General features: G+C 55.3%; 1 protein-coding gene across 1 annotated transcript in view; it reads right to left on the bottom strand.

Annotated features, from left to right (window-relative positions):
* COL5A3 (collagen type V alpha 3 chain) overlaps nucleotides 1-17,544 on the bottom strand; it is a 37,500-nt gene that overhangs the window by 1,873 nt on the left and 18,083 nt on the right. Inside the window, exons 32-65 of the mRNA XM_045991414.1 lie at nucleotides 14,829-14,882; nucleotides 13,978-14,022; nucleotides 13,676-13,729; nucleotides 13,509-13,553; nucleotides 13,094-13,147; nucleotides 12,953-13,006; nucleotides 12,809-12,862; nucleotides 12,570-12,677; nucleotides 12,327-12,416; nucleotides 12,003-12,056; nucleotides 11,112-11,219; nucleotides 10,899-11,006; nucleotides 10,759-10,812; nucleotides 10,246-10,299; nucleotides 9,509-9,616; nucleotides 9,381-9,434; nucleotides 9,125-9,178; nucleotides 8,954-9,007; nucleotides 8,765-8,818; nucleotides 8,162-8,269; nucleotides 7,487-7,540; nucleotides 7,264-7,317; nucleotides 6,908-6,961; nucleotides 6,683-6,736; nucleotides 6,420-6,527; nucleotides 6,183-6,236; nucleotides 5,065-5,118; nucleotides 4,751-4,858; nucleotides 4,420-4,473; nucleotides 4,304-4,339; nucleotides 3,806-3,859; nucleotides 2,998-3,205; nucleotides 2,805-2,917; nucleotides 1,180-1,248 (exon numbers count right to left, since the gene is read on the bottom strand). Coding sequence (XP_045847370.1) covers nucleotides 1,180-1,248; nucleotides 2,805-2,917; nucleotides 2,998-3,205; nucleotides 3,806-3,859; nucleotides 4,304-4,339; nucleotides 4,420-4,473; nucleotides 4,751-4,858; nucleotides 5,065-5,118; nucleotides 6,183-6,236; nucleotides 6,420-6,527; nucleotides 6,683-6,736; nucleotides 6,908-6,961; nucleotides 7,264-7,317; nucleotides 7,487-7,540; nucleotides 8,162-8,269; nucleotides 8,765-8,818; nucleotides 8,954-9,007; nucleotides 9,125-9,178; nucleotides 9,381-9,434; nucleotides 9,509-9,616; nucleotides 10,246-10,299; nucleotides 10,759-10,812; nucleotides 10,899-11,006; nucleotides 11,112-11,219; nucleotides 12,003-12,056; nucleotides 12,327-12,416; nucleotides 12,570-12,677; nucleotides 12,809-12,862; nucleotides 12,953-13,006; nucleotides 13,094-13,147; nucleotides 13,509-13,553; nucleotides 13,676-13,729; nucleotides 13,978-14,022; nucleotides 14,829-14,882 — 2,442 coding nt within the window. The remainder of the gene's footprint in view (nucleotides 1-1,179; nucleotides 1,249-2,804; nucleotides 2,918-2,997; nucleotides 3,206-3,805; nucleotides 3,860-4,303; nucleotides 4,340-4,419; nucleotides 4,474-4,750; nucleotides 4,859-5,064; nucleotides 5,119-6,182; nucleotides 6,237-6,419; nucleotides 6,528-6,682; nucleotides 6,737-6,907; nucleotides 6,962-7,263; nucleotides 7,318-7,486; nucleotides 7,541-8,161; nucleotides 8,270-8,764; nucleotides 8,819-8,953; nucleotides 9,008-9,124; nucleotides 9,179-9,380; nucleotides 9,435-9,508; nucleotides 9,617-10,245; nucleotides 10,300-10,758; nucleotides 10,813-10,898; nucleotides 11,007-11,111; nucleotides 11,220-12,002; nucleotides 12,057-12,326; nucleotides 12,417-12,569; nucleotides 12,678-12,808; nucleotides 12,863-12,952; nucleotides 13,007-13,093; nucleotides 13,148-13,508; nucleotides 13,554-13,675; nucleotides 13,730-13,977; nucleotides 14,023-14,828; nucleotides 14,883-17,544) is intronic.

Below are 17,544 nucleotides of genomic sequence, written 5' to 3' on the forward strand. Positions count from 1 at the left end.
ATTATTAACGTGTCATGGGCTTGAGATAACTGGCTGGTCAATCCGTTCCTTCTGGCCTTCCCTCTCTTCTCTGTATCATCTCCACATTCCCCGACTGATGTTTTCTGGAATCCCATCCCAAATAAAGTACTTGCAACTGAGTCTTTGTCGAAGGGTCTCTTTTAGGGCAACCCAAACCAAGATGTCCCCACACTATATTAGAGCTTTGTTTCTTTGGTTATTGTCTGCCTGTTTCCTTGGCTGTGTTCCTGGTAGAGTATCAGCTTCATGAAGTCAGGAGCCAAATGTCACCACATTTCTGGTGCTTAGCACATACGTGTGTGTTCCATAAACAAATCCCAAACTGAACCCAAGCTCCCCCCCCCCGCCCATCAAGGCTGTTCTTCCTCTCATTTACATATCTCAGAATCCCTCCCGGGCACCAGCCCACCACCACTCTCCTCCCTGCCCTCCATCTCAGCAATGACTAGGTCCTATTGACTTCCCTCCCAGAAGTTCCAGGCCATGCCCTCCTCCCCATCCCCAATAGCAGAAGCCCCAGCCTGGACCACCTCTTCACTCTCCCAGACCAACACACCAGTCTCCTCCACCCACTCCACCCTCACCAGTCCCGGAGGCACTCTTCTAACAGAGATTAGATTTGGGTCCTTCCCTCACTTAAACACATTCCATGGCTCCCTGTGCCTCACAGGTCTTGCTGGGGGGTGGTAAGCCTAACCCTCACCTGCCTACTCCACCTCCTTTCTTACCACAACCCCCCTTCACACTTTCTAGAGCAGAGCAAGTGGCTTTCTCTTGAAATTCACCAGACCCTCTTTTTTTTTTTTTAACTCTGGGACTTCGTGTATGCTATTCCCTCTGCCTGCAACACTTTTCCTTGTCCTCCCTAACTTGCTGACCCAACTCATTGTTTAGGCTTCCGCTGATCTGTGACTGCTACTAGGAAGCCTCTGGTACTTCCAGCACTGCCTCTGGATTTCCACCATACTCTGCATCCCCTCCATCACACATCTAATGCTGCCCCCCCAATCTGCCACCCCCATCAAGCCTGCAATCACCATGAAGGCAGGGGTGAGTCTTCCCTGTTCCTTTCACTTCTCAGAGCCCCTCCTCCAACTCCCCCTGCACCAGTTCCCGCCAGTTTTCATACTATCCCCGCCTTGGCCTCCAGCAACTCACCTTTTTCCCTCGTCGGAATGTGCTATACCAGTTTCCTGGCTTTTCTTTGGACCAGGAGGCCATTTTCACCTGGGGACGAGAGGGACGAGAGGGTTGTAGTGAGCGTAGAAGATGCCCTGGGTGCCCGCGAGGTCTTTCCTGCATTTACCCCACACTGAAAGTTGCAGCCCTATACCCAGGACTCGGGCTGTTCTCTCGCCATGGAGGTGAGTTTGGCTGGTGCATACAGCAGCCCAAGGGACCGAGGGGCCCCGCCCTCTGAAGCAGCCCATAACCCACGACTGACAAGATTGGTGGATAAATGGGTGGGACAATGCAGTCTCCCCGATGTCCCCCAGTAGAACTGAGCCTTTAGTGCCCAATGGTGACATTTTAATCCTCATTGGCTGCCTCCCCCAGACCCTCCCACTTCCCCCCCCTTCTCTCCTGGTGCCTCCTGAGATGTCCTTCTAAATCAATGACCTGCCCTCAAATCCTTGTCTCAGGGTCTGGGTCTGGGGAACCCAACTCTGGATCATTCCTCAGTTCCCTCCCCAGCCCCTTTGGGCAGGAGGAAGGTGAGCTGGTGGGAACGGCTCAGGTCTCAGGGATCAGCAACCGTTTAGAGGTCAAGTCCTATACAACTTGGGGGTCTGAGCTTGTCTAAATTCCCATCAGGATGGGGGGGGGGGGGGGTTGAGCTCCTACGAAACCAGGGCTCTGACTCGTCAAAAATAAGCAACAAGAAGGGCATCGCCATGCCCTTCTGCAGGCTCTGTGCTGGCTGCAGATCTTACCGGCCGTGGAGGAGGCATCAGTACAGGCCCACGTGCTGCCTGTATCTTATCACTGAGCTGACGCGTGCGTCAGTACCTGGATGGTACAACCATCCTGAGGCAAATACTGTCTTGAGCCCCATTTTACAGATAAAAACAACTAAGGTGACACCTCTCTCCCAACCCAGCATTCTAGAGAAGGGGCAGCTGGCCCGCTGCCCTCCGCTGCTCAGCCCGGTGCTGGGGCTGGGAGGCTGAGAGGCTGAGGGCTCCCTGATGGAGCACCCCAGTATTCCTGGGGGACCAGGTGGTCTCACCTCCCAACCCACAGCCTGGAGGGCAATGATAGTCTGTGGGCCTAGGAGGTAGCAGGTCGAGAGATGGTGGTTAAGGGCTGGGTCTGTGAAGCCAGCCTGCCTTGGGGTAATCCCAGCACTTCTCTGTGCCTTAGTTTCCCTCTCTGGGGATCACGGCCCCCACACCCCACACCAGGTGGCTGGGACTCAGTGCGAATGCAGCTAAGTGCTCAGAACAGTCTGGCACATTTATACCCTATTTAAAGGCTTCCACCATTTCCACTTTCTTAACCAGGTTTTTTGGTCTATCTTTTCTCACAGACGGTGAGCCCCATAAAACCAGAGTTTTGTTTGGTTTTTTATTCTCTGCTATAGTCCCAGCCCTTTACAGGACTTGACATACAGCGGATGCTCAATAAATGTTGGCTGAAAGAAGGGTAAGGTCCCAGACAAAGCCTGGTGCATGTTGAGTGGGGAGGGGAGATAGGGGATATAGTTTTGGTGGGGGGGAGGGGTTGTGGTGGTTTCCGGAGCCCCCTTTCTCCCCCTCAACCCTCCTCCTCCAGGCACTCACCATCTCAAACTTCTTGTCGGGATAGAGGCAGGTCTCTCCTCCCGCAGTGAAGTTACAGAAAACCCTGAGCGAGTCCCTCGCACAGCCCTGGTTGGGGTCAATCCAGTATTCCCCTGCCGCAGAGCCGGGCGGGTGAGTGTGCAGGGCGGGACCCCATAGGCTTCCTGCCCGCCCCGCCCGGGAGGGACCTCACCATCAGGCAGGTGCGGGTGGTTGCGGTGTAGCTCACTGCACACGAGGCCCGGGCGCTCAGCCGTGCCCGGAGGGCGCCGCATCTGCTCCAGCTCTAAGCTCAGCGACGTGAGAGAGGCCAGCACCTCCTCCAAGCCGCTCTCCAGCGCCCCTGGGCCTGGGAGAGAGCGCCGGCGCCTGCGCAGCCCGTGCAGCTCAGCTGGGAGACCCTGGTGGGGGGGGGGGGGGCGGTATGGAGGAGAGGTGAGCAGAGATGCAGGAGGAGAGACAGGAAGAGAGACAAGCAAAGATGAGAGAGACATGGGAGGTAAAGAGACACGGGTTGGTGGGGAGCGATAAGAAAGGGGAGAAGAGGGAGAGGAGAGAGGCCGACAGAGACAGAGAGAGAGAAACAGGAGGGAGAGATAGAAAGACCCAGAGTTGGGGAAAAGCCAAAGTAATAACACAATGAAAGAGAGATTCACAGGTGAGACAAGGAAATCAGAGAGAGAAAGAGGGCACAGGACGAAGGGAGAGAAACAGACACAAAACAGGGGAACAAGTATTTGGAATAGAGACAGTAAAAGGCCAGGAGATGGAGAGAGACAGGGAGAGAGAGATGGAAGGGGAGACAGAGCCAAGCAAGATGAGACCCATCAGAACCCCCATGGGTATCCCCCTAAACCCCCAACATAGCCCAGACCTCCCTCCGGCTTTCAAGGCATCTCCCGCCCCGCCTGCATGCCACGAACACCTGCTGTGTGCTCCACCCAGTTCTGGGCACTGGGGAACCCAGGGGAACATGCTAACATACTCCCTGGGGAACTTACCGGGGGGCCAGGCGGACCTGGGGGGCCGGTGTCACCACGGGGACCAAAGGATCCCTGTAGGGAGAAGTCCCTTGGGAGTGAACTCTGTCTATGGAGACCCCTTCCTGCCGACACACGTCCACGCTCTCACACGCACACAGTCTCACACTCACACGCGCAGTACCGGGGGAGGGACGTGCACTGCTTAGCACCAAGTATAAAACGCACATTTTCTTGCCATATCTTAACATCTGTGAAAGCAACATCTTAACATCTTAGGCAAATCACAGTTTCCTTGTCAAAACTGCTTTCGCTCATAGTAGTTTCTAAAATAATGGCTCCTGTTAAAATTGATGGCATCTTAGACTTGATAAAATACAACAGTAGGTGTTGAATAAATATTCATCGAATGTGTGATTGAATGAACAAACAAATGAATGCAAAGGCACTGAGGTGTGATAATGTTGAAAGGGGGCGGGAAGCCAGGATGTAGGGGCCCAAGGGACACCATATACTCACCGGGGACCCCTTGGAGCCTTTCTGTCCCAGAGGACCCTATGGGACAGAGACAGGGAGGGCTGGAGTCCTGGCTGGTCCACCATGGTGACCCCACCCCACAAACGCTTCTTACTCACCGCCACGCCTGGGGGCCCAGGGTGGCCCAGAGAGCCGATGGGACCAGGGGGACCCTGAAGAAAGGAACATCAAGGTTATCATGGATGGGGTTCACCCCTATGATCCAGGCATACCCCCCAGACAAGCCTCTAGTCCCCTTAAGAGAACAAGCCACAGACACAGCCTCTGACTTGTAAATCCCCAAACAGAACCCCCCATTTCCCCCAGACACAACCCCTTTCATTCTGGACCCCAGCTTCCCAAACGTGCGCTCTCCAAAGGAGCCCCAATTCTGCCTCCCCACCCACCCAGTCCTCTGAACACATTCTTCCCGCTTGGGATAGAACTCACAGGTTCTCCCTGGGGGCCCGGGGGGCCCTGCACGCCTGGCAATCCCTGATCCCCTTTTTCACCAGCTTCCCCGGGGGGGCCGATGAGCCCAATTAATCCAATGTGGCCCTATAAGACAAAAGAGGCACATATGGGGGGAAAATATGGTCAGGGGGGATGCTGGTCGACTTTTTTTCTAGAGCCTTGGGGTTGTGAGTGTGGGAGCAGAGGAGACACCAACCTGCCAGCCCTCCAGCCAGGGAGGCAGTGTAGACCACCAAAGGTGGAGGAGATGGAGGTAATTGGGGGAGAATAATGGGAGGTCACATCCTTACCTTTTCCCCCTTGAGGCCAGCATCTCCCTTCAATCCTGGGAGACCAGAGGGTCCCTGCAAGGAGGGCGAGGCTCAGTTAGTGAGTCTCAAACATGAAATCTCAAGGTTGATGTAGGTGATTAGGGGAGAGTCAAATGGGAAATTACCCAGATTTCAAGTGGGAACTACCAGGGATGTGATTATGGGGATGGTCAGGAGAGAGGAGGGGGGACAAGGGATAATGAAGGGGTTGGAGCACGGCAAATATGAACAGTCAGTGGTCAGAATCAGTGTGGAAGGTCAGGGTAGACTAGCAAGATAGAGGGTCAGTTTGGCCTATCAAGATGTAAGGTCACTGTGGACAGTATGAACCACCAAGATGGAGGGTCAGTGTGGTTGGTCAGTGCAGACCATCAAGATGGAGGGTCAGTGTGGATGAGCAGTGTAGACCACCAAGCTGGAGGGTCAGTGTGGATGAGCAGTGTAGACCACCAAGCTGGAGGGTCAGTGTGGATAAGCAGTGTAGACCATCAAGATGGAGGGTCAAGGGTGCCTGGGTGGCTCAGTGGGTTAAGCCTCTGCCTTCAGCTCAGGTCATGATACCAGGATCCTGGGATCGAGCCCCACATCGGGCTCTCTGCTCAGCAGGGAGCCTGCTTCCCTTCCTATCTCTCTGCCTGCCTCTCTGCCTACTTGTGATCTCTGTCTTTCAAATAAATAAATAAAATCTTAAAAAAAAAAAAAAGATGGAGGGTCAATGCAGATGATCAGTGTAGACCACCAAGCTGAAGGGTCAGTGTGGATGAGCAGTGTAGGTCATCAAGATGGAGGGTCAATGCAGATGATCAGTGTAGACCACCAAGCTGGAGGGTGGAGCTGGAGCAGTGTAGGCCATCAAGATGGAGGATCCCTGTGGTCAGTATGAACCACCAAGATGGAGGGTCAGTGTGGTTGGTCAGTGTAGACCATCCAGATAAGTGGTCAGAGAGATGGTTAGTACAGATGGTCACGATGGACTGTCAGATGGGTAGTCAGTGAGGGGTCAGCTTGCACCACCAGCACCCACAGTCACTAGACGGTCACTGGACGCCCAGTGTGGCTCTCAGTGCCAGGACATCAGGGACAAAGAAGTCTCTTACCAGGGGTCCAGGAGGGCCCATCTGTCCAGGTGGTCCCAGGAGGCCTGGTTCACCCTAGGATGAAGCCAAACATGGGGATGCTGCCCTCGGCCAGAACTCAGTGTGAATGCCCTGGCCTCCACACACACATCCCCGACCCCCACCCCCAGCCAGGGTCAGTTGCTCCAGATTGTGATGAGAAACTATAAGGGAGGAGCTGACCCCACCCCACCCCATCCCTATGCCCACCCAACTCACCACAGGGCCGGGGATCCCTCGAAGACCCTCAGGCCCCACACGTCCAGGGGGCCCTCGAGTCCCCACTGGGCCTGTCATCCCTGGGGGACCATCAGGACCTGGCTCCCCCTAACAGAACAGGGCAAGGGAAAAGCCAAAAGAGTCAGAGGGAAACTTCCTCCAGACCTCCTGAGGGAGGGGGAGGGAACTGGGACAACTGTTGATGGCCCAGCTGTTGGTCAAGCATCAGCACAGGGACCCTTCCCTGGGTGGGGAGGACTCACCTTGGCCCCTTTCTCCCCTTCTCTGCCTTCTCGACCCATGCGGCCTGAAGGACCCTGAGGATGGAAAGAGGATGTGGGGGACGGGAGCTTTAGGGGTAAAGGGAGCCTGTTGGGGTGACAGGGGTCTGTGGGGGTTTAGGGGGACCTGTGGGAGTGAAGGGAGGCCTGTGGAGATGGGTGGGGCAAGGATGGACCAAGGAGAGCCAGGAGGCAGGTCTCACTCACCCTCTTGCCAGGAGGCCCAGGGGGGCCAGGTTCCCCAGAAGCCCCAGGTGGACCCTACAAATACAGAGCAGCACCAGGATAGTATTAGCTCATGTTGGTCGAGCGTGACGATGTTTCAGGATGCCTCTGACCCAGACAGCCTCCCCCATACACCACGCCAACAGCAGCCATCTCCCACCTCCCACTGAAGTTGCTTACGTTCCTGGGGAAGCTCCAGAGAGGCAAGGCAAGGGCATCTACAGGAGTCCCAGGCATCTCATCCACCTACTTCTCTGTCCCCTGAGTTCACCCCAGTTCACCCATTCACCCACCCAACCCCCCTCTACCAGCACCACATCCTCTGCTCCCCCACTCACCGGTCCCCCAACATCACCAGGGTCTCCCTTCTCTCCCGGGGAGCCATCGATACCCTGTGGGGTGGGCAGGGGTTGTGGAGACACTTAAGGATTTAGGGGTGAAACTGGGGAAACGTGAGGGTTATTTGCGCCACAGACCTTGCCTAAGTCCATGGAGGGTGGAGATATGGGGACAGAAATAGGACTATATGGGGGCATATGGGGGAGTAGGGCTCTCACCCACCGAAACTCCAGGGTCTCCGGGGGGTCCTGGATCTCCTGGGAGCCCAGTGGGGCCCTGGAAGACAGAACGAGGGCTAAGCACCTCTTTGAATTATCACACATTCATTCATTTATTTGCCACATGAACTGTCCCCAGGCACAGCCTGGGCTGCTGAGGATGTGCTTGTGATGTGCTGAGGATGAGCTGTTAGGGTGAACATTCCAGAGTCGAAGGTGTGCAGGTGCTGAGCTAAACCCATGACACCATCACCTCTCTCTGTCCTCCAGGCGCCCCCCAGCTCAGGACTCACAGGTAGGACTGACCCTCCGGAAAGGGGTCAGATCCAACTTGAGTTTCTGTAGACCCTGAAGGTCCTCACTGCCCTCCCACCCCATCCCAAGCCCCACCCTGATGGTGGGAGGGTCTCAGCCTCCACCCTAAGGCCAAATCCCACATCGGCCCCAACTCTGGGCATCGATCTCAGCGGTTCCAACGCCTCCAGAATGATTCCGCGTGGAAGAAAGTTGCACCCATACAGTGACCTATAACCATCATTTGTCAGTATTCAGCCACGTTCTAGATTGCCTGGGGAATCAGCACATTGGAGGAGGAACCCTCGATAGAAGCTGGGGAACAGGTTCAAGAGGATGCAAGTGCCCCTCCCCGATCTCTCCCTCCACTTCTCCCGGGACTCACCACGCTCCCTTTGGCTCCATCCTCTCCAGGGGGACCTTTCTTGCCTGGCGGTCCAGCAGCCCCAGATGGGCCTGAGTCTCCCTTTTCGCCAATTTCTCCCTTGGGCCCCTTTGCAGAAACAGTCAGAGGTCAGAATAGCCTGGACTCTTCAGAAGTCAAGGGTTAGCATCCCTGGACTCAGGAATTGGAGTGGTCTGGGACTTTCCTGGGGTCAGGGGTCAGAGGAGCCTAGACCGTCCAAGGGTCAGATGTCGAAGGGATCTAGGGTTTATTGGAGTCAGGGGCCAGGATGGTCCAGTTGCTCAGAGATCATAACCAAGGCTGGTCTAGCCCACATGCCATGCTGGAGTGAATTAGGAAAGGGGATCCCTCCGGGAAGTTCATCCCCACTCCGGGTTCATGGTTTGGACCCGAGCCCCCACCTGCACCCTGTAGGTGTACAACCTGAAAAACTCTCGGTAGCAGCCCTATCTGAGACCTTCCGGGGCTCAGGGATACCCATAGGTCTGACTCAGGCCTGCCCAGAGGTCAAGGTGGCCCTCGATGCCCAAAGGTCAGGGGTTTCCTGAGCTGTGTGCAGGGGTATAGACCACAGTCACTCACAGGGATGCCTGGGGCTCCTGGGGGTCCTGGATCTCCAGCCTCCCCTGGCTCACCCTGCAGGAGGCAAAGTCAGGGTGGGGAGAGGTCTGATTATGAAGGAAAGGGAGGAGCTCCCCAGAACAGCCATCCCCAAGCCGGACTGGCTGTGCCTCCCCGACCCTAGGCAGCCCCCTACCCCCTCTCTCTCACCTTCTCACCCACAGCGCCAGGCTGACCAACTCCCCCAGGCAGCCCTGGAGGGCCCTGGAGAGACAGCAAGCAGTAGAAGTGGGACTGTGGAATCCCAACAGCCACTTCTGGGGAAACGGAGGTCCCCACCTCTCAGACATCCTGCCCCACCACCCCCCAGCGAGTCTTCACCTCTGATCCACTGGGGCCATGGGGACCCCTAGGCCCTGGAGCTCCATGGGGACCCTGTGGGACAGTCAGAATAGCATCCAGTGACCTCATGACTCCCCAAAGGCACCACTAGCCACAAACACCATCCTTAATGCTGGTGACAAGAATCACCTTAAAATGACAATATGCCCTGTGACACCGCCCCCCCTAAAATTAAGGTAATGGCCACCAATCACCAATCCTCTTCCCCCTCCCACCTTCCCCAGGTTGTCCATACCATGGACCCTACATCTCCAACCTCCCCTTTCTCTCCAGGAGGGCCTGGCAGCCCCTGTGGAAAAAAGAAGAAAGATTGGAACACAGGGTGCAGGGAAGGAGGCCACACCCCCAAACTCAGACACGCACCTGCAGGCCAGGAGGGCCAATCACCCCCACAAAGCCTCTCACTCCATCATCTCCTTTCTGCCCAAAGAGGCCTGGTGGTCCCCGGCGTCCCTGAGCCCCATCTGCTCCCTGGGAGAAGGACAGAAGCAGGGTACAGGTGGGGTCTGAGTGAAGAGTTGGAGACAGGCTCTGGGTCAAAGTCAGGGACCAAGGTTAACAATTACAGTCAGGGTTGGGCTTAAGTTTGGAAAGGGTCAGGGTTGGACTTGGCATTTGGGGTGCAGGTTAAGGGTCAGATTTTGGGAATTAAGTCAAGAGCTAAGCCAAAGTTTTCACATGGGCATTGGGTGGTGAGTTGAGGTCAAGGTCATGATATGGCTGAGATGGAATTTAGGGCTGGGTTTGAGATTGGGGCCGAGGTCAGATTCAAAGTTTGAGTTCAGGTTTGGGGTCAGCATTGGAGGGTGGGTCAGAGTTGGGGTTAGGGGTAGGAGGGGGTCAAGGTTCAGATCTGAAGGTTAAGTTTGAGTTGGGGTTGAGGTTAAGGTCATGGATAGGGTGAAGACTGGGACTGTGAAGACCTTCAGGATTCAGGTTGAGGTCGGGATTGAGTCAGATTCTGGGGTGAGTTCCTATTGGATGTCAGCATGGAGGGGTAGGTCAGGGCTGGGGTTGAGTTTGGGTCTGGGTCATGGTGGAGGACACCGTCCATTCCCACCTGGGATCCAGGAGATGGTCACAAAGCCAGGAGCACTCACCGGGGAGCCTGGGTGTCCCACAGGACCCCGTACTCCTGTTGGTCCAGGTGGGCCCTGGGGTGGGGGGGACACAGCCAAAAAAAACATCTCAAGTTCAAGATTAGGAGGACCCTCAAGATGACAATCACTCCCTCCCACTCCACCCACCAGGAAGCAACAGCTGCTTCCCCCACAGCCCTGGCTTCCTAGCCATCAACGGATGGGAACAGACACAGACATCATCCTGAGCTTGGCTCATCAGGACTTTTCCCCAGAAGTCCCTCCAGGGACTGAGCTGGCTCACAGACAGACAGCAGGCACTGTGGCTGAAGTCCTGGGGGAAGCTGGAATGTGATGCCTCAGAGCCTCCCAGAGTCACAGACAGAGAGAACGAAGCCACCAAGGAAAGGAACAGGAGGAGGTAACCACCTCAGCTCCCTCCCCATTCTCTCGGGATCCCAGCTACCCACCCCGTCCTCCCCATCCCTCTGCCTCCCCCCAGGACCACCTCCCTCCCTGGGGCCCCACACTCACAGCATCCCCTTTGTCGCCTTTGCTCCCTTTGTTACCAGGGGCACCCACTTCCCCCTGTGGGGGAAAGAGCATGAAGGAGGACCAACTTGGACTCTCCGTACCCTGAGCCCCTGAGTCCTGCCCTCTCTGTGAACGCTTACCTTGTCCCCATCCTCGCCAGAAGGACCAACAGCTCCAGGGGGTCCGGGAAGCCCCAGGGGACCTGGGATCCCATCTTTGCCTGTTGGGCCAGGGGGGCCACGCTCGCCCTGATGGGGGAGTGGATGGGGGTATGTCAGGGGTCAGGGCAGAGGGAAGGTCCTGGTTTGTGGGGTCCTGAGGATGCTTGAGGAATGTAGTGGGCAGGCACTCACCGGGGACCCCTTCTCGCCTGCAGGGCCAACAGGGCCTTGGCCTCCGCTTTGGCCAGGAAGCCCAATGCCTCCTGCTGGGCCCAGTGGACCCCGCTCCCCCGGGGAGCCCTGAAAACAGGGGTAAAGGGTCAGGAAAAATAGCGAAAGTAGTTCTCACTGATAGAGGCCTTTCAAGCTGCCTGGCACTGAGTTGGGTCAATAGTGCTGTCTTGGCCACTCTGTGCCCTTCCCCACAGCAGCCAGAGGGACACCTGAGTCAGGGCACACACATCCCCCTGCTCACCACCCTCCACAGCTTCCAGCTCACTCACGAAATGGGAAATCCTCCTGATAGCCCGCAGCCTTGCACAACCTGCCCCATTACCTCCTGCCCTCTCTGCTTCCTATTGACCCCCTCACTCCCTTCCTTCCAGCCACACAGGTCCCACCGTTTCCTCCAGCATGCTGCACACACTCCAGCTCCAGGGCCTTTGCACATGCTATTCCCGCTGCCTGGAACACTCTTCCCCTCTATACCCACGTGGCTCCTCCCTCAGGTCTCAGCTTCAATATCACCTTCTCAGGAGGCCTTCCTTGAGCAGCTCATTTCAGCAGCTCACTCCCTACTGCCCCTTCTCTGTGCTATTCATGCTACTGATTCCTTATCTCCCCAACTCCAGGAGAAAGGAGGCTTTTAATCTGTTGATGTCTGGCATGCAGGTAAGTGTGGGATGGATCATCTCACGGATGGGGCCATGTCACAGGTGAGAAAACTGAGGTCATGGGTGTGACCCAGGCCTGTTTGACACCCAGGATAGGGGACTTAATCATGGCAATGTCCAGCTCCCCAGATGCCCCAAGGCCCCGCCACCCTGCCCCCCCCCCCCACCCAGCAGATGGGCTTACACTTACATTGGCTCCAACAGGGCCCAGGGGGCCTTTGTCACCCTTTAAACCAATAGGTCCCTGAGGGAGGAGATGATTCAGTCAAAAGATGCCCAAGGTTGTGCCCAGGTCCTGTCTTCCCTCTGGGGGCTCACAGTTCCCCTCTTCTTCCTGGGCACTGAAGGTCAGGGGTCTATCTCCTCCAGGTCCCGCCTGCCGTCACTCCTTTGCTTTCATGGTTGTCCCCACCGAGGATGCCACCACCATGTCCCTCCCCAGAGCATCCTTCTCCTTTTCTGCTTCACAGTCCAGCCAGGTACATTCGGGGGAGGGAACACAAAGGATACTCACTGGATCCCCAGGGGCTCCTTGGGGGCCGGGGAAGCCCCTGGGACCAGGTGGTCCTTCCTTCCCAAGGGGTCCCGGTGGTCCCACGTCCCCCTGCAGGAGGGCAGAGGAGGAAGGTCAGGCTCCAGAGAAGGGGTGTTTCCTCCTAGTTTGTGAATCTGGGGGTGATTCTGAGCCTTGGGGTGGCATGGGGTCATTGGGGAACCTTTGGGGCCACTCGAGATTTTCCAGGGGGTAGGGTCTCACCTTGACACCCTCTCTGCCTTCCAGGCCCGGAAGACCTTGTTCACCAGGAGGTCCAGGAGGGCCTGGGGGGCCCCTCTCCCCCAGAGGTCCTGCTTCTCCTGTCTTTCCCTGAAGAGGAAGGAAGCTTATCTTGAACGGAGGTGGCCCAGCGTGGGGGAGGAGGCTGTCAGAGATGCACTTCCCCCCAAATATCTCCCAACTGGTGCAAAACTGGGAAGACCTGCGGGGTCCATTCTGACCTGAGGACCCACGACACCAGCTGGTCCAGGTGGGCCTGTCTGACCTTGGAAGCCCTGGGGAGAAAAATTAAAAGGGGTGTCCCACGGGAGGAAGAACTAGAGAGCCTAATGGGGTCAGGGGTCAGAAGTCCAGAGGCCACTCACCAATTCTCCTCTCTGACCAGGGTGCCCAGGACGCCCATCTTTCCCCTGGGGGCCCTGGGAACAAGACAAGCCATGACTAAGCAGTCTTCCCACCCCCTGGCTTCCCTCCCGGCCACCCCCAATCAGGGTGCACTCACTTACAGGGGGACCCTTTGGCCCAGGAAATCCAGGAGGGCCTAGCAGACCTGGGAGGCCCTGAAATGGAACCAGAAACCACGGCCTCATCCCTCCTGCCTGACCACCTGAGCCCCGCATTAGGACAAGCATACTGAACACTTTGTGCACACCGGGCACAGGGCCAGACACGTGACACACACTCAGTCATTTCCCGTGTCACCGCAGCCCTTTGCAGTGGGAACTGTGTTTATTCCCATTTCATAGAGGGAGAAAACGAGGCCCAGAGAGGCTGAGTGACTTTCCCAGTCACACAGCAGGCAAGGGGCAGAGCTGGAACTTAAACTCACAGCTCCCCACTTTAGAGGCTGTTCCTTCCACCGTGTCATAATGCCTCCCTCCCTTCTGGGTTTGTCTCCCATCCAGAAACACCCACACTCACCTTTTCTCCAGGGAACCCAGCGGCCCCATCCTGGCCCACATCGCCCTAGGACACAGTGCATAAGATTCAGGCTGCAGGACAAACCCAACTGGGAGGGCTTCCGGAGGACATTGGGGAAGCTGGGTGAGGGGGCCCACGTGGGGGCCTGATCACCCGCCAGCCCATACCTTGGGGCCTGGTTGCCCGGTGGCACCTGGCTGCCCCCTCTCTCCGCGGGAGCCCTGAGTAGAAAAGAAGCAAAGATTAGAAGCGAGAGGGTGGGGGAAGCTAGGAGATGAGCCCGAGTCCTCTGGGCCCCCTCCCTCGGTGATCCCTTCTTGCCCCCCCAGGGACACCAACATAACCCTAACCCTCTCCCCTGCCTACCTGCATAACCTCCCCCCCACTCCCCCCCTTCTCCTCCTGCAGCCCCTCCTCCAGCCCGGCCCCCTCCCCCAGGCCAGGCAGAATCGGGGAGCCATCTTCTTACTGGTGGTCCCCGCTCTCCTTCCAGGCCTGGCTGCCCCGCCTTCCCCTGGAAAATAAATCAGGTGAGGGGGAAGCAGAAGAAAGTTACGTTGCAAAGACCAGACACACGCAAATATATCCAGGCCCAGACCCAGAAAGAGGTCTGCTGCACGTTCATTCACAAGCCTCTCTCTCTCACACACACACACACACACCGTGCGAAGATCACAGACACCCAGTTACACCTGTGAATGCATCTATAGGGTCCAAACACAGGTGTGCCCGCCCAGAAGGACACCCACTTATCCCAGACTTCATACCGCAGCAGCACGCATTGGGTGACCCACAGCCTCGGATCGACACCCGGAGCTCCCCGTGCAAACTGTCCTTTGCACACGTGCACACTCAATGTAAACACACACACACATGGATTCACAGGAGGACACGGTCCTTATAAGCTCAGCCGTACACACAGATTCTCGTGTGTAGACACCGCGTCCACAGACACAGTGACCATACACACACCATGCATGCGTCTGCACACCATGTACACAGACACACAGGCACCTGTGTGCATGTCCCTACCCTTGCCCGTGTCCTTGCTGACCACAGGCCCACAGGTTGCAGCCCCAGACCCCATCTGATCCACACTGTGAGGCATGTGCCCACTGGCACACACAGGCACATGGACAGGGATGCCAGGTGGGGTCACCTACGTGGGCCCTGCGCCGTGTACGGGGGTATGTGTGCAGGCAAGGGTTTCCAGGCTTATGTGCAGCCACCCAGGGGCCTCCCCACTGTCCTGCTGAGCCACACGTGTCATTCCCCTCGCCAAGCCCTACCCTCTCCCCTGACCCCTGGATCACGACTCACCCGCTTCCCTTTTTCTCCTAATGGTCCCAGAGGCCCAGGAAAGCCAGTAGATCCCTGAGTTGAGAGAATCAGAGAGAAAAGTTGTGGGTGAAAAGTGGGTGGTGAATAAAGTTGACCCCTCACCCTTCGGTCACTCCATCCTTTCCAGAAGCTTCTTTGGTCCTTCCAGCCCCATCCTCCTCCAAGGCTTCCTCTTTCTCTATCCTCAGCCCTTGCTCATTCCACTCCGGCCACACTGGCCCCTCCATGCTACTCAGGCACACTGGTTCACTCCTGCCTCTGGGCCTTTGCACTGGCTTTTTCCTTTGCCTAAACTGCTCTTCTCTCAGGTCCCCACAGACGGAGCTATTCTTCATCCTTTCGGTCTCATTTAGATGTCAACTCCTTAGAGAAGTCTCTGCCACCGTCCTGACCGCCACACCCTCCCAGTCACTCTCCATATCACATTGTCCTATTTTGTTCTCCCAAAATATTTGTATTGAAACAATCTCCTTCGGGGCACCTGGGTGGCTCAGTGGATTAAGCCTCTGCCTTCAGCTCAGGTCATGATCTCAGGGTCCTGAGATCGAGACCCGCATCCCGCAGAGGTCTCTCCTCAGCAGGGAGCCTGCTTCCCCCTCTCTCTGCCTGCTGCTGGTCTGCCTACTTGTGATCTCTCTCTCTCTGTGTCAAATAAATAAATAAAATCTTAAAAAAAAAAAAACCTCATTCACTTGCCTACTTACTCATTGTCTGTTTTTCCTGCTAGGATATGCTGCTCTGATCTTATTCCCCTCAACCTGGTACATAGTCGGAGCTTACTTGATATTTGTTAACTAACTGGCTGCAGCCCAGGCTGTCCTACCCATCTTGGAGGCATCCTCCATCCACCCAGGAGAGGACCTCACAGGCTCTGCTATTTCCTCCCACCCTTCACCATGTTTTGAATCTCAGACCTATCACTAGACTAGCTGTGCGGCCCTGGACAAATGGCTTACCCTCTCTGAGCATCAGTTTCCGTACCGGTAGCCTGGGGATACCAATCATACCTCCCTCGCAAGGTTTTGGTGAGGATTAACCAGGATAACGTATAGAATTTTACATGGCGTGTGGCATACAGTAAGTGTTTATGACATGTTAGCTGTCATTCTTCAGGCTGATTATTACTGACTGCTATGGATCAAATATTTGTGTCCCCTCAAATTCATATGTCGAAGCCCTATGCTGAAGAATGGCATTTGGAGGTGGGACCTTTGGGAGGTCAGTAGGTGGTGATAGTGGAACCCTCATGAAGTGGATCAGTGTCTTTAAAAAAATTTTTTTACTTATTTACTTGAGAGAGAGTGATCTGAAGACAGAGAGAGAGCATGAACGGGGGGAGGGGCAGAGGGAGACAGAGAACCAGACTCCCTGCTAAGCAGGGAACCTGACATGGGGCTGGATGCCTGGACTCCAGGATCACAGCCTGAGCTAAAGGAGGACACTCAACCAACTGAGCCACCCAGACACCCCAAATCTGTGTCTTTATAAGAAAAGGAGACTCAGGATACCTGGGTGGCTCAGTGGGTTAAAGCCTCTGCCTTTGGCTCAGGTCATGATCCCAGGGTTCTGGGATTGAGCCCCACATCGGGCTCTCTGCTCAGCAGGGAACCTCCTTCCCCACCCCCCCTCCAACCTGCTTCTCTGCCTACTTGTGGTCTCTGTCTGTCAAATAAATAAAATCTTAAAAAAAAAAAGAAAGAAAAGGAGACTAGATCTCTCTCTCTCTCTTTCCCTCCTTCCCTGTCTCCATCTCTCTCTCCCTGTCTCTCTTTCTCTCTCTGTCCCCCTCTCCCGCCCCCACCCACCATGCGAGGACACAGAGAGAAGACAGCTGTCTGCAAACCAGAGAGTCCTCACCAGAATCCAACCACGCTAGCGCTCTGATCTCAGACTCCCAACATCCAAAACAGTGAGAAATAAATTTCTGTTGTCTAGGCCACGCTGTCTAAAGTATTTTTGTTATAACAGCTAAGACAACAACCTCAACTTAAACAACACACCATGCCTTCTGTCGTGTGTTGCTCGCTGCCCAAAACGCATGGATTGGTCTTGGCGAAGAGGCTTTGCTCTAACTCCCATGAACTCCTGCTCCAGTCAGTTGAGTTCTATTCTTAGGTTTGGTGCCTTGAGTTTACTCCCCAATCTGTTTATGTCAGTTGCCCTTGCTACTGGAGTCATGTGACTTAAGGGAAGTTTACAACAACTGATGGGATGCAGAAAGGAAAAGAAAGATGTCTACCAAATCTTAAGTTAAATGGAAAAGACTCAATAAAAAGGGAAGTCACTAAAAAAAGTCACGTCAAATGAAGCATGCACAAGATAACTGCCAGATGGAGATGACAAAAGTGTGGAACTCTGGAAGGATTTGGTGCTCGGATTTCTTCCCAAGTGTCCAAGTTTCTGTTCCACTTTATATAAACCCAAACTATAAATCTTCAGTGATGTAATGTGGGTGTGGCTTAGGCAGAAAGACCTGTCTAATCAGCAGCCTCATCCATCAAAAAATTGGCAGACAAATGTATCTTTTTATATAAGTGCATTTTATTGTAAGTTATAATTCAGTATATGTAAGATATGTATTTTTTTGTGATTCTCCTCCTTACTGGCTTGGTTTGAACTAGCCTCAATCACACCGGATAAGAAGGATCCTATAGTTTTATTATCAAAATTATCAATGTCATTATAATCAAACTGA

Source organism: Meles meles, chromosome 20 (assembly GCF_922984935.1).
Source record: "Meles meles chromosome 20, mMelMel3.1 paternal haplotype, whole genome shotgun sequence".
NCBI lineage: Eukaryota > Metazoa > Chordata > Mammalia > Carnivora > Mustelidae > Meles > Meles meles.